General features: G+C 33.9%; 2 protein-coding genes across 5 annotated transcripts in view; both read right to left on the bottom strand.

Moving 5' to 3' along the window:
- The window catches only part of LOC144368757 (Fc receptor-like protein 3), a 611,935-nt gene that overhangs the window by 411,765 nt on the left and 183,856 nt on the right, over window positions 1–16,314 (bottom strand).
- The window catches only part of LOC144368452 (protein sidekick-1-like), a 270,988-nt gene that overhangs the window by 170,719 nt on the left and 83,955 nt on the right, over window positions 1–16,314 (bottom strand). For all 4 annotated transcript variants that reach the window (XM_078027329.1, XM_078027328.1, XM_078027327.1 and 1 more), the window contains exons 3-4: window positions 4,194–4,300; window positions 1,666–1,813 (exon numbers count right to left, since the gene is read on the bottom strand). In XM_078027329.1, the coding sequence (XP_077883455.1) occupies window positions 1,666–1,813; window positions 4,194–4,300 (255 nt within the window). The remainder of the gene's footprint in view (window positions 1–1,665; window positions 1,814–4,193; window positions 4,301–16,314) is intronic.

The following is a 16,314-nucleotide window of genomic DNA, read 5'->3' as shown; positions in this document are numbered from 1 at the left end:
AACAGTATTTTTACTTTATTAGCTCATTAGGAATTAAACACTCTTTAGCACGAATCTGCAAACTTAAAAAAGCTCATGAAATTAAGTGTTATTTTATTGTGTACCCTTTCATACTTCTTGAATAAACATTATTTTATAAATAAAGCTAAACCACAAGTTAATAAATTAATACATGCTTATTTGCTATCAAGTTAAAATAACCCTTTCACCATATATTTTACTGGAATTGATAATAATTAAGAAGAAGCTTGATTCAATCTACCTCCCCATCCCTGGTACCAATTTTCCCCTAGCAATTATTCTTCTTTCACCTGTCATACTGTGTTCAACACTGGAAGCTTCCAGAACATTTATATAAAACTCTGAGCTGCCATTTGCTCAGTCTAACAGTTTCCTAAGGCAATGAGATATTGATCCTTCATTTTTTTTGTTTCACCCAAACTCGAAAGGCATCTGCAATGATTGGAATCAATATAAAGGTGGATATCTAAGTCACTTTTCTCAAAACAAAAACAAAAGAGATAGCAGTTATTCCATTTTCTAAGATCATTCATAGTTTTAGAATTTAAAAATATGGCCTTTACACATATTTCATGTTTTTTTCCTGTTTCAATAACCAAAATAGAAACATTTGCTAAATAAGCTTATGGATATTCTAGATTCAAAAAGTGTTCCAATACCTAGGTGGACAAATGACAAAATTGGGCTTAAAGAAGAGATTCCATGGGTGCTCCGATAGGGGAGAAAGAAGGTTTATGCCACAGTTACTTTCATAATTTCAATTGAAATCTTTTCAATAAATTGTCTTAGAAATGTTCTTTTTGAAAAACAAAACACACAAAAGCTTCTTCCCATCATGAATTTTTATGTAAATGCAACCACTTGGCAGTACAAATATTTGACTTTTACTCTAAGCTTACAGCATTTCATGATCCTCTTGGAAATTATCATCCTTGAAACCTTTATATTTGGAATATTGTCTTTAGATTGCAAAATGTCTAGTTATGAAATATATACCAAATGTTTGTTTTAATCACTTAAAGCTCCAAATGAAAAAAACCTGTCTGGCATTAGATAAATATCTTGAATGTGGGATAGGCAAGAACACCTTGAAATAATGCTTAACTAATCACAAAATGACTATTCTGCAATAGATGGGCGAGCCACTAATTAGACGAAAGGAAATAAAACTGTCATGGTAGGATAAAAGGATAAAGAGAAATAAGCAGTAATTACTGTTTTATCGTCGGAGAAAGTAGTATCAAACATGGCTCAATAAAATGAGGAGGGAAATCCCACAGCTGTACAAGTGAATACCAGGCTGGTTAAACTAGAACTAGAAGCTAGATACAATTCAAGAATGACCATGACACCTTAAACTCCATCCAAGAACAGAAAGAATGGGCTACAAAGAGTGGGCAGGAGTTCTTTAGGTTCCGGGTGTGCAACATACTGAAGAATAATATTACATGGGCACTGCTTAAGCTGTTTAAAAATGACCAAACCAGTCTCAAAATAGCTATTTATTAAGGACTGAGTTAGGACTCCTAGACAAGGCTATTCTTTTCAAGTCACTGGTAACCTTAATTGGTTCACTTAATATGTAAATGGTGCCAGTGAGCATAATCAATTGTATCTGAAGCTTTAATGTTTAAAGAAACTTACATTCTGTTGCTTGGAATAATCTTGTGCCCTTCTCTAAACCAGGTCACTTGAGGTCTGGGGCAGCTGGTGATGGGCAGTAAGTTTAGAACTGCTGCATGTCCTTGTGAAACAGTCTTCCTCTGGTCTGAATTCATGAAATTTCCCATATCTGCAGAGAGAAATTAGATTTTTTAAGTCTAGAAAACAATTTGTGGGGGGAGTAGAGGTTGGAGATGGAAATAACTATATTTTACAGTAAAGTTGGCAATGATGCTAGGCTTAACAATAAGATCGGCGAGGCCGAAGTGCAGCACTGTCAAGCACAGATCTGGCTGGAAAGAAGCAAGAGGCAAAGCCCAGCACTTCCAAAGTAGCCAAGAAGCTTATTACTCTGCAGTCACACCTCCTTTATCTTATTGTAACAACAAAGAGGATGATCGCAACTGCTTGCAACACTAAAATAAAATGCTGCAAACTATCCTAGAGGTACAGGAAGCTGTTGTCAGAAAGCTGTTGGAACTGTGAAAAAATGCTTCTGGACCTCTCCCAGCTACCAAATCTTTCAGGCCTGTTCTCCCCAGCACCAGTTCTTGCTCCACTTGGTTTCTCCTCCTATTCATTTCTGGGGTGACTGCCTCCCTAGCAGGTATTTTGGGAGCAATATTTTCTAACTAGTGTGGAGTTTATAAGGAGTTTTCTTACCTATTCACTGTTGACTCAATTTAGGTCACTCTTGTTCTAATGGTTAAAAACATAAAAATGAGGTCAACGGGGGAAAACACAGCAATTCAAATGTAGATATAAATGGCTAATTTTTAAAATGGTACCTTGAAATTTTTGAAAAATACCCATATTATGATTAGATACAGATTAATCTGTACAAACATAGATATGGCAAAACACTACATTTTAAAATGTATATTAACTTGGAATTTTCCCTAAGAAAGCTGTATTATCTATGCCTTTTTCATTCAATTATTATTATATTTTTTGCAGTAAGATTTTTACCTTTTTTTAAAAAATTATTTTGATGTAACATTATATAATATTTGGGGAAAGATAAAACAAACCAATGAATCAGATTAAGAAAATATCCATGGTTACTTTAAAGTAAAGAGAAATTTGTTATCAAAGGGAAGGAGAAAAGGAAGTTAAGAGAACATCCAAGAGCTAGAGATGAAGGGCAGAAATAAGGACATAAATAATTAACCAAGGAGAAGTCCAAACTCAATTGTATAAAATAGAATTTAATATATTATAATAAATTCCAGGCTCTTAACTTACTCAAATATGGTTTGGGTATTGATCTGTACTCTATTTATTATATTTTCAAATATCCTATTGAATAACAATTATGAATTATTCTGTAGACAGATTTAGCTGAATGACTTCATCATCACATGTCAGGAAAAACTTATGCCTGCCTAGTGATTTAAAAACAGAACTGCACATGTACAGTATCAGTACTGTATACAGTCACCAGAACTTAGGTAGAAGAGGAAAACAACCAGATCCTATTAGTTTTGTTATATTTTGATTATTTTCATTTTGCAGACCTGGTGACTGAACCCCAGGCCTCTCAAACGCTAGGCAAGCACTCTACCAGTGAGCCACATCCCGAGTCCTAGATATTATTTTATTTTATATATTAATACAAAGTTTCAGGCCTTAACTGGGTCAAAATGACCAATGAGGAAATCTTGTCTTCTCAGAAAATAGCATAGTCCAAGTTAGGAGCTCTGCAGTGTTCCTTAAAATCTACAAATTAAAATGTAATTTAAAATTTCAGAACATTTTCCCTCTACTTTTAAACACAGAGACATGTTGGTAGCCCATGCAAAATATTAAGTAGACACTATTTTAGATCAATTCTGCTTTTTATAGAATTTGGATTAGCGCAAAAAAAAAAAGTGTAAATGGATAGGACAAGTTCACTGCCCTCTTTCTCCTAAAGACTACATTAAAATTCAAGCTCCCTGTATTCTGATCGCTCCTTTAGTTACTTTTAAAATTTCATTCTCCAAAATAAATCTGCTCAATGAAGAATAAATTGCTATAAAATTGTTCACACCTGAGACACAGATACTTTCCATAGTACAGTAAAAAGATTTCAAACAAATCATTATTGGAAAATACTTATTATGAATTGATGAAACTTGATGTATATGGGTTTAACTTTTTTATTTTAAAAACATTTTGAATTCTGTATAATACAAGATAAGAGCATCTAACTGATTCATCAAACAAAAGTCATTTTATTCCTTTTTGCACCCTCCCCAGTGCCTTTTGGAGGTCCCTATTGCACCCTCCCCAATGCCTTATGGAGGTCCTTAACCTTTTCCATTAGAAAACATGACATCTGCCTCATTAGCCCCTTACCTGGCCAGCCACACTAGCATTCACTCCTCTCTCACCAATTTCAACAATCATTCCATTTGACTTGAACCAACAATAAACTTAGTCCCTACAAAGGCTAAACATGATTTTGATTTGCTCTCCACAGCTGCTTTGTCTTGTTAACATCACAGGTCCCTCTACTGAATACATACATGCAACTTGAACTTCTGATTTTCTTTGTAAGAGCGCACCCATCCGGTTTCGCACCACACAGCGGTAAAATCCAGCATCAAGCTTCTGCAAAGATGGAATAACATACCTGCCAAATTAAAAAAAAAATGTTAGTGGTCATATCTGGACAGCATTGGCATCACATCTAGCAGGTGCTCAGCTAACATTTATTTTTGGTAACATAAGATCTAAGCAACCCTTCCCTGACCAAGGTACTAACAGCAACTATGAGTTATTTGTGAGATAATTTCACCTTTATTTGTAAGTACAAAGAACCATTCAAAAAATAAACATGTGAAAGATCAGTAGAGTAGAGGAATGAGAATTAGGGGAGGGAAGAGGGAAGTAAAAGGGTGGGAAGGGATACTGAAATTAATTTCATCCACGTATGATTTTATCAAAATGAACCCATCTACTATGTATAATACTCCAATAAGAAAAAGAATAAGGTTTGAGCAAACCAGCTAATATTCAAACTTTATAAGGAACTGCAGTGAAAGAGAGAACTCAATTAAAACATGGGCAAAGGAACTGAACAGGTATTTCTCCAAAGATAATGTTCAAATGGCCGACATTTATATAAAAAGGCGCTCAACATCATTAGTCATAAAGAAATAAAATGAAACGGTACCTCACACCTATTAGAATGCTATTTTAAAAACAAGGAAAAACAACAAATGTGTTGGATATGGTGGTACATGACTGTAACCCCAGTTATTCAGGAGGCTGGGAAAAGAAGATTGAAAGTTCAAGGCCAAACTTGGTAACTTAGTAAGACCCTGTCTCCAAACAAAATAAAAAGGGGTGGGTATGTAGTTCAGTGATAAAGTGCTAATGTGGCATTCAAGAATCCCTGAGTTTGATACCTGATAACAAACACACACATATCATCATCATCATCATCATCATCATCATCATCATCATAAACGATGTAAGGCTGTACAGAACAGGGTATCCTTTACACCACTGGTGGGAATGTGTACTGGTTTAATCACTGAAGAAAACAAGAATGAAGGACTCCTAAAAAATTAAAAGTAGAGGGTTGGGGTTGTGGCTAAGCAGCAGAGCTCTCATTTAGCACAAGCGAGGCCCTGGGTTTGATCCTCAGCATCACATAAAAACAAACAAACAAATGTATTATGCTCAACTACAACTAAAAAATAAACATTAAAAAATTAAAAATAGAAATACCATTGAGCCCACAATGCCACTTTTGGGTACATATATGAAGGTATTGGAATTAGTATCTTAAAAAAGTATCTGCAATCCTATGTCATTTACAGTTCCACAACAGTCAAGATCTGGAAATAACGTAAGTATCTGTCAACAGATTAACAAAGAAAATGTGGTATATGCACATTCAGCAGTATTATTCAGTCTAAAAAAGAAGAAAATCATGCCATTTCCACAACAGCATGGATAAACCCAAAGGACATTATGTTAAGGGAAATAAGTGAGAAACACAAGGACACACACTACATGATGATATTTGTAAGATGAACCAAAAATATTAAGCCAATAGAAGCAGAGAGCAGAATGGGGGTTGTCAGAAGCTAGTAGGAGGGTAAATAAGAAGGTAGCAAAGGAAGCAAAGATTTTGTTACATAAGAGGAAAGAGTCACAGAGATCAAATGAGCTTACAATGCTTATAGTTAACAATACAATATTGCATATTTTAAAACAAAAGTAATAATGAAAAAAAAAAGTGGCATTTGGGGGATGATAGAGAGCTTGCATTGTGGATTGTGACCTTGGCTTCATGAGTATATACTTACCTCCAAACTCACCAAGTTCTGTAACTAGATAGGTTAACTATCTCCCAAGAAAAAAACACCTAATTGTTTTACAGAACACATTCCTTCATGTGCAAAGAAGGGCACCATAAAAAAAATGTTGTCTTACATTTTCTTTAATTGTTGAAGAACTTCAACAATTGGTGAGATTTGTCGTTACATACTCTTACATGCACACAATATAAATGATATATCAATATAATTTGGCCAATATTATTCCCCAGTATTTCTCCTTTCCCTCTTCCTGGTTCCTTTCCTCTACTGGTCTCCCTTCCATTTTCATGAGATCCACCCTATATCTTTCTTTTCCTTTATCCTCCCTAGCTTCCACAAGCAAGAGAAAACATACCACCTTTGACTTTCTGAATATGTTTTATCTCATTTAACATAATTCTCTCAAGTTCCATCCATTTTCCTGCAAATGACATAAATTCACTCTTGATTATGGGCTGAATAAAACTCTATTGTTTATATAAATATACACCACGTTTTGTTTACCCATTCATTTATGGGCATCTATGCTGGTTCCATAATTTGACTATTGTGAATTGTGCTACTATAAACATGGGTATGCATGCATCACTATGGTATGTTGACTTTAATACTTTTAGGATAAAAACCACAGAGTGGTGTATCTATGTTTTATGGTAGTTCAATTACTAGTCTACTGAGGAAACTCCACACTGATTTCCATAATGGTTGCACTAATATACAATCCCAACAACAGCATAAAATGTTCATTTTTCTCTACATCTTCTCCCGCATTTACTGTTTATATTCTTGATGGCTGCCATTCTGATTGATGTGAGATGAAATCTCATTGTAGTTTTGATTTGCATTTCCCTAATTGCTAAAAATATTAGGAACTTTTTTCATGTATTTGTTGACCATTTGTATTCTTTTGAAAAATTTCTATTTAATTCATTTGACTATTCGTCAGATTTTTGGTTTTTTTTGGTGTGTGTGTATGTGTGATCTTCACATATTCTGGATACTAATCCTCTGTCAGAAGAGTAGTTAGCAAAGATTTTTTTTCAATTCTGTAGGTTCGCTCCTCACGTTCTTAATTGTTTCTTTTGCTGTGCAGAAGCTTTTAAATTTGGTACTATCCCATTTATTAATTCTAGGTATTATTTCTTGAGCTTTAGGGGTGCTATTGAGAAAGTCATTGCCTGTGTCTACATGTTCAATTATTGACCTTACATTTTATTCCAGGAGGTGTAGAGTTTCTAATTCCTAGGTCTTTGAGCCAATTTGAGTTGACTTTTGTGCAGGGTGAAGAAGGATCTACTCTCATTCTTTTCCATGGGGATAACCCAGTTTTCCAGCACCATTTGATTAAATGGATGTCTTTTCTCCAGTGTGTGCTTTGGGCACCTTTGTTAAGGATCAGATGACTGTTTCAGTTTGGGTTTATTTCTGTATCTTCTGTTTTGGTCCATTGCTCTATGTGTCTGCAGGTTTTGTTACTGTAGCTCTGTAGTATAATTTGAAGTCAGGTATTATGATGCCTCCAGCATTGCATTTTTTTGTCTTAGAAATACTGTGGCTATTTTGAGTCTTTTTCCCCACCAAATGAATTTTAGGACTGTTTTTTCTAGTTATTTGAAGAATGTCATGGGTACTTTGATGGGGACTGTATTTAATCTGTATACTGCTTTTGTTAATATGACCATTTTACAACATTAATTTTGCCTATCCAGGAACATGGGCATTATTTCCATCTTCTAAGGTCTTTTTGATTTCTTTCTTCAGCATCCTAGAGTTTTCATTTTAGAAGTCATTTTTCTCCTTAGTTATATTTATTCCTAGGTGGTGGTTATTGGGTTTATTTTCATTTTTAATTTTTTTGAGGCTATTGCGAATGGAACCGTTTTCCTGATTTCTTTCTTAGCAGATTCATTACTGGTATAAAGGAAAGCTATTGATTTTTTGTATGTTGATTTTTTAACCTGGTTTTCATTAAATTTGTTATTAGCTCTACTAGTCCTCTGGTGGAGTTTTATGGATTTCTAAACACAAGGTCATATCACGAGCAAACAGTGATAATTTGGCTTCTTTCTTTCCTGTTTAAATCCCTTTTATTTCCTTCTCTTGCCTAATTGCTCTAGCTAGAGTTCCTAGTACAACAGGAAGGGTATACAATGCACATTCTTGTCTTTTTAAAAATTATTTTAAAGGAAATGCTTTCAGTTCTTCCACATTCACTATGATGATGGCCTTGGGTTTTTCATAGATAGCCTTTATGAGACTACATATATGCTGAGTTAAGTTCCTTCTATTTCTAGTTTCTTCAGTATTTTTATCATAAATATATAATGAATTTTATCAAAGGCTTTCTCCTTTTATAAGGAGAAATGACTATGTGATTTTTGTTATCAATTCTATTTATGTGGTGAATTACATTATTGATTTGCATATGTTAAACCATATTTGCTTCCCTGGAATAAAACCAACTTGGCCATGATGTACAATCTTAATATGTTAAATGTGGTTTGCTAATGTTTTTTTAAGGATTTTTTCATTTAATTTCATTAGAGATATTTGTTGGACTTTTCTTGATGTGTCCTTATCTGGTGTATCATGGTGATACTGGCTACATAGAATGAGTTTAGAAGTGTTCCATACCTTTCCATTTCATGGAATAATTTGAGAAACATTGGCATTAGTTCTCTTTTAAAGGTCTGATAAAATACAGCTAATAAAATACCACCTGGTCCTGGGCTTTTCTTTATTGTAAAGCTTTCTATTACTGCTTTTATTTCATTGCTACTTATTGGTCTGTTTAGGTTTTATATCTCTTATTTACTCAATTTTGGCACCGAATATGTATCTAGAAATGTACCCATTTCTTCTAGGTTTTCCAATTTTTTAGAGTGTAAATTAAAAAACAGTCCCTAATGATCCTCTGGATTTCTGCAATGTCTATGATGATTTCTTCTTTCTCATGTGTCAATCTATTTTTTCAAAGAACCAACTCTTTGTTTTGTTATTTTAGTATTTATTTCATTGATTTCAGCTCTAATCTTAATTATTTTCTTCCTCCTACTGGTCTTGAAGTTGGTTTATTCTTTTTTTTCAAGGGTCTTGAGGTGCATCTTTAGATTGTTTATTTGGAATCTTTCTGATTTTCTTACATAGGCACTCACAGCGATAAACCTCTATCACTATTCTTATTTGATTCTAAGAATTTCTTAAATTTCTCCCCTGATTTCTTCTATCACATATTTGTCTTTCAAAACTGTATTTATATAATTTCTGTAGCTTTTTCTGTGTTGATTTCTAATTTCTTTCTAAATATGTAACTTTTTGTTAGTCTATATTATAATAAAATGTATACTCTAAAATTTATAAAATAAATAATTTTGAATATGTAAATAAAACAGAGTAAGATTTGAGGTTTGAATACTCTTTACATATACAAAGGTATTTACAATGAGAAAGAGAAAGAGCTAAAATCAAATCAGATGATAACTATATTCCTAAAAGGAGGAGAAAACACAGTGATGCTCCCCTTTATTAAAATGATGTTCTGGTAATAGTTACCTACAAATGAAAAATATGTCCTCTTACAAATTGTCATCAGAGAAGCATTTTTAAAATGAGGTAAAAACTAAAGCATGTAGTATGCTTTATTTGTTCAGTTCCAAGCATACCTTAAAATCATTTCTATTCAACTATTCTTTTTATTCAAGAGGGTCCAATTATTCTGAGAAAAGAACTGATAGGACTAATTTTAGGTGATTAAAATTTAGAAAATACAGGTAATTTGACATTAAGCAAATATTAATCAAAATATGTTTTCCCTCTGAAATTGTTCTTGAGATCTATGGCAAGATTTGTAAAATCTTTAATGATAAAAAAATATTGCTGAGCTTTTCTTTAAAAATTATTCTGTTATGAAGTAGAGTTCATCTCAAACAAAATTAATTAATGAAGACAATCAGAATAATATCAAACTGAACACAGAGAGTCAATTCCATGTATTTAAATTACAAATCAGAATTAGAAGGCTGAGCAGCTTGATTATTATATACTGATTCTAATAAGGAAGAGTTTTAAGATTCAGTTAAAACAAAATCAGCACAAATTTTTAGAAAAAAATAATACAAGTATAGGTCATTGTAGTACAGATTTGAAAAAGTAGAAGGGCAATTTTATTATATAATTGTTTTTAGTCTACTTTTTTTCTTTTTTGCAGTGTCCAAAATAGATCTAAATTATTATGAATTTCTATAATAATCCTATGTACTAATGCACACAAATAGCATTGCTTTCAAACACCAGGGAGAAGCAGATACAAAATTGAATATTAGGCATATGCTGTTTTGTATCATCTCTTTAGTCTAATGTCTCACCAGGGAAAAAATCCAAAAAAGTTGCAAAGTCTTACACCTATTACCAGAATTCCAATACAAATTATGTTCACCTAACAGATGGGAATATTCATTGTAAGTCTATTGTTTATAAACACACATTTTTAAGCAGAGAAAGTTTCCTGGCTCTTTATAAGAAAGTATGATAAAATCTTAGCACCATATGCCTCTAAGATATAGGAAATGCCTGCTCCTGTTTCCAACAAACACAGCAGGGAATGTTTGTTTTCTCTTTATCAAGGCAGAATTCTATGAGACTAACAAGAGTATTTTCCAGGGCTAGTTCATTACAAGAAATAATATGTTAAAAAAAACTGAATAGGATGTAGGCTCCCTATTTATCTCTCTTATTGTTTCTTTTGCTGAGAAAAAACTTTTTAGTTTGAGTAAGTCCCATTTGTTGATTCTAGTTGTTAACTCTTGCGCTATGGGTGTCCTATTGAGGAATTTGGGGCCCGATCCCACAGTATGTAGATCGTAGCTAACTTTTTCTTCTATCAGACGCCATGTCTCTGATTTAATATCAAGCTCCTTGATCCATTTTGAGTTAACTTTTGTGCACGGCGAGAGGCGAGAGATAGGGATTCAGATTCATTTTGATGCAAATGGATTTCCAGTTTTCCCAGCACCATTTGTTGAAGATGCTATCCTTCCTCCATTGCATGCTTTTAGCCCCTTTATCAAATATAAGGTAGTTGTAGTTTTGTGGACTGGTTACTGTGTCCTCTATTCTGTACCATTGGTCCACCCGCCTGTTTTGGTACCAGTACCATGCTGTTTTTGTTACTATTGCTCTGTAGTATAGTTTGAAGTCTGGTATCGCTATACCACCTGATTCACACTTCCTGCTTAGCATTGTTTTTGCTATTCTGGGTCTTTTATTATTCCATATGAATTTCATGATTCTTTTACCTATTTCTACAAGAAATGCTGTTGGGATTTTGATTGGTATTGCATTGAACTTATAGAGAACTTTTGGTAATATCGCCATTTTGATGATGTTAGTTCTGCCTATCCATGAGCAGGGTATATTTCTCCATCTTCTAAGGTCTTCTTTTATGTCTTTCTTTAGGGTTCTGTCTTTAATCTACACACTTCAGATAGAGCCCTAATAACCAGAATATACAAAGAACTCAAAAAATTAGACAATAAGATAACAAATAACCCAATCAATAAATGGGCCAAGGACCTGAATAGACACTTCTCAGAGGAGGACATACAATCAATCAATAAGTACATGAAGAAATGCTCACCATCGCTAGCAGTCAGAGAAATGCAAATCAAAACTACCCTAAGATACCATCTCACTCCAGTAAGATTGGCAGCCATTAGGAAGTCAAACAACAATAAGTGCTGGAGAGGATGTGGGGAAAAGGGCACTCTTGTTCATTGCTGGTGGGACTGCAAATTGGTGCAGCCAATTTGGAAAGCAGTATGGAGATTTCTTGGAAAGCTGGGAATGGAACCACCATTTGACCCAGCTATTCCCCTTCTCGGTCTATTCCCTAAAGACTTAAAAAGAGCATGCTACAGGGACACTGCTGCATCGATGTTCATAGCAGCACAATTCACGATAGCAAGATTGTGGAACCAACCTAGATGCCCTTCAATAGATGAATGGATAAAAAAAATGTGGCATTTATACACAATGGAATATTACTCTGCATTAAGAAACGACAAAATCATAGAATTTGGAGGGAAATGGATGGCATTAGAGCAGATTATGTTAAGTGAAGCTAGTCAATCGTTAAAAAACAAATACCAAATGACCCCTTTGATATAAGGGGAGTAAACAAGGACAGGGTAGGGACGAAGAGCTTGAGAAGAAGATTTACATTAAACAGGGATGAGAGGTGGGAGGGAAAGGGAGTGAGAATGATATATAAGAGGAAAGGAGGGGTAAGACAAGATAATACAAATGGAAGAAATGATTTACAGTAGAAGGGGTAGAGAGAGAAAAGGGGAGGGGAGGGGAGGGGAGGGGGGATAGTAGAGAATAGGACAGACAGCAGAATACATCAGACACTAGAAAAGCAATATGTCAATCAATGGAAGGGTAACTGATGTGATACAGCAATCTGTATACGGGGTAAAGTTGGGAGTTCATAACCCACTTGAATCAAACTGTGAAAGATGATGTATTAAGAACTGTGTAATGTTTTGAACGACCAACAATAAAAAAAAAAAAAACTGAATAGGTAACTCTAATATAACCAAGGATTTATTTATTTATTTTTATTTTATTTTTTTGTGTGTGGTGCTGGGGATTGAACCTAGGGCCTTAGGAATGGAAGGCAAGCACTCTACCAAGTGAGCTAATGCAAATAATAATAATAATAGTACTCAATACAAATAGCCCAATCAATAAATGGGCAAAAGAACTGTCAAAATAAGAAATACAAATGGACAACAAGTAAATGAGAAAATGTTTAATATATTTAGCAATTAGAAAAATGCACATCAAACTACACTGAGATTTCATTTCATTCCAGTTAGAACAGCAGCCATCAAGAGTACAAATAATAACAAATACTGGAGTATAATGTGGGGGCAAAGAAATACTTCTACACTGTTGGTGGGCATAACCACTATGGAAATCAGTATGTAATTTCCTCAAAAGACTAGGAATGGAACCACCATGCGACCCACCATACCACTCCTCAATATTTATTCTAAAGAATTAAAGTCATCATACATGCATACATATGTGATACATGCATACCTATGTTCATAGCAGCATAAGTTACAGTAGCCAAGTCATAAAACCAGCCTAGGTGTCCCTCAAGAGAAGAAAGGGCAAAGAAAATATGGACTATATACACAATGGAGTTTTATTTAGCCATAAAGAAAAACAAAATTATGTTATTTAAAGGAAAACAGATGGAACTTGAGAACATATTAAGTAAAATAAGCTAAACTTGGAAAGGAAGAGCTGCATGTTTCTCTCTGTCTTGGAGCTGGAGAGAAGTGGGGAGATGTTTACATACAGTGACAATCTCATGAAAATCTAAAGCAGATCAATAGAATAGAGGAAAGGGTCCAGGGAAAGGGCAGAGAGGAGGGAAAGCGCTGGTACTGGGAACAAAATTACCAAATTATATTGTTACCTTGTGTTCATGTATGAATATATAGCACAAATCCCAATATTATGTATAATTATAATGCACCCATAACAAATTTTTAAACTACAAAAGAATAAACAATAGAGTTAATATTGAAATGTGAAATGTTCCCTAAGACTCTTTATCTGGATCTCTGTTATGTGATTTTTATTAACATAAATAATATTGCAGGAACCATTAATTCTTCATTCATTTCTGCCTTTCTTTAATGAAGGCAGGGCAGGAAAGGTAAAATATGCATTAAATGAAACATGGACATATGACTGGAACCACTCTGTGAAATCTAGCATTATTAGGATTAAATACTTTCTCAAGTCAGTAAGAAATGGTATGTCAGAAAACCTTTGGGAAAGAAGATATTGATTTTTTTATGGTTAAAAATCTTTTATTCTATCTCCAATTACTTCTTTATAATGCCAGATTCTTTGTGGACATAAAAATTGGAACAATTATATCCAGGATTGAGGTTGAAGGCGATGTTAGTTTCTACATAGTTAAAAATATCCATATCAAGATATAATGGAAAAAGACAGTAAATTAGTAAGTACTACAACATAAGAATAAGTGAATTCAAAACATAATTTTAAAAGCCTTTACTTGAATCATTTGGAAGTATTTGTCAACAATAAATCATGTTACAGATTAGACTGATCATTCTGGTCAAAGTTCTTCACTTAGATACCACAATAATCCCCAGATAATACAAAGAGGGATTAAGTATTTAAATCCAAATCATCTCCAATTCAAAATCAAAAATACCTTGAAAAGCTTAATGCTAATTCTGCATCACTGATACCCAGAAACAATCATATCTAGCATAACTACACAGAGTTGAAAAGACAGTCACACTAGAGCCAGAAATAAAAAAAAATAACACACAATTTTGTGGAAGAGATACGAATATGAGGCCATACTACTATAGGAGGCAGACATCGACCAATCTGAGAAAAAAATTAGAACACAGTTTATTTTTCCACAGACTGTCTTATTTCTCTCAGTAATGTTTGAAGTTTTCAGTGTAAAAATCCTGCAGAACACTTAATAGATTTATCCTTAAGTGTTTCAGATGTTTTGTTACTTATAGAGGGATGTGTGTGTGTGTGTGTGTGTGTGTGTGTGTGTGCGCGCGCGCGCGCGCGCGCATGTGTGTATTTATACATGTATATGTAATTATTTATAGTTGACATTTAGTATCTCTGGAGGAAATGACCCTGAGATCACCACACTCAATACAAAATACAAGAACTCAAGTCTCTTACATAAACAGCAAAGCATTTGCATATCCTTCCATGTACTTTAAATCATCTCTAAATTACTTATAATGCCTAAACAAAGTAAATGTTATGTAAATAGTTGTTATATTACAATGATAGAGAAAAATGTCTGTACATGTTCAGTACTGACACTTTCTTAAAAATTTTTTTTCAAACTGGGCACCCTAGGGATACAAAGGGCCAGCCATAACAATAATAAAATAAAAATTTTCAATTTTTGCTAGTGTATACAAATATAATTGATATTTATATATTGATCTTGCATCCAATAACATTGCTAAACTCATCAGCATCTTTTTATATGTATCACATTTTCTACATATATGATCATCACACTTGAAAATAAAGACAGCCTTATTTCTTTCAAATATGGATGACTTATTTCTTTTTCTTACGTTATTATACTGGCTAGTAACTCCAGTTTGTGGTTGTTGTGACTTAGTAGTTTTCAACAAATTTGGAAAACTTTTAGTATTAGTTTCTTTAAGTATTTTTCTTCCCCATCTTTCCTTTAGGAATTCCAATTACACATACAATACTATCTGAAGTTTTCTAATAACTCACTAATGTTCTTTCATTGTGGGAGTTTTTTTCTTATGCCTTTTATTTTGGACAGTTCTATTACTAAATCCTTAAGTGTATTAATATTTCCTTCTGCAATGCCTAATCTCTGACAGTCCTGTCCACGTTTTGCTTCATCTCAGACATTATAGTTTTCATCTTTAGAAGTCTGGTTTATGTCTTTTAGATATCTTTCATGTCTCTACTTAGAATGTATGTGTGTTAGTTGTATCACAGTGGCAAAACACCTGATAATAAAAAAACTTAAAATGAGTGGTGATTTATTTTGGCTCATGGTTTCAGAGGTTTCAGTCCATGGTCAACTAGCTCCGTTGTTCTGGGTCTTAAGTAAGTCAGAACATGATGATGGAAGGGTGTGGCAGAGGAAAGATGCCCAATGTATGACAGCCAGCAATGAGAGAGAGAGAGAGAGAGAGAGAGAGAGAGAGAGAGAGAGAGAGAGAGAGAGAGAGAGAGAGAGAGAGAGATATGAAAAGTCTAGGGACAAGACAAGAGTACTCAAGGGCATACCTCTCCAACTAGGTTCTATAGTTTCCACCATCTCCCAGTAGTCCACTCAGATTATGAATTTATCAATGGCATAATCCACTGATGAAGTCAAAGCCCTTATGATCCGATCATTTGTCACAAGTTCTACCTCTGAATATTGCTGCAGTGGAAACCAAGCATTTAATAATGAGCCTTTGGGGGGATATTCCAGATCCAAATCTAACAATATAAAATACAGTCATATGATATCATTGCCTTTCTCCAATTCTAATATTTGGGTCAGTCCAGCCTGGTTTCAATCTATTAATTTTCCTCTTCTTTATGAGTCATGCTTTCCTGATTCTTTACAAGTCTTATAATCTTTGATTAGACTATAGACATTGTGAATTTTACCTTGTTGAGTATTAGATATTTTTGCATTTCCTATAAACGTTCCTGAGTTTTGTTCTCTGATACTCTAAAGATA

The sequence above is a fragment of the Ictidomys tridecemlineatus genome, chromosome 11 (assembly GCF_052094955.1).
Source record: "Ictidomys tridecemlineatus isolate mIctTri1 chromosome 11, mIctTri1.hap1, whole genome shotgun sequence".
NCBI classification, from domain to species: domain Eukaryota; kingdom Metazoa; phylum Chordata; class Mammalia; order Rodentia; family Sciuridae; genus Ictidomys; species Ictidomys tridecemlineatus.
Note: the sequence above shows the minus strand (reverse complement) of the source record. Positions and strands in the feature narration are given on the sequence as shown.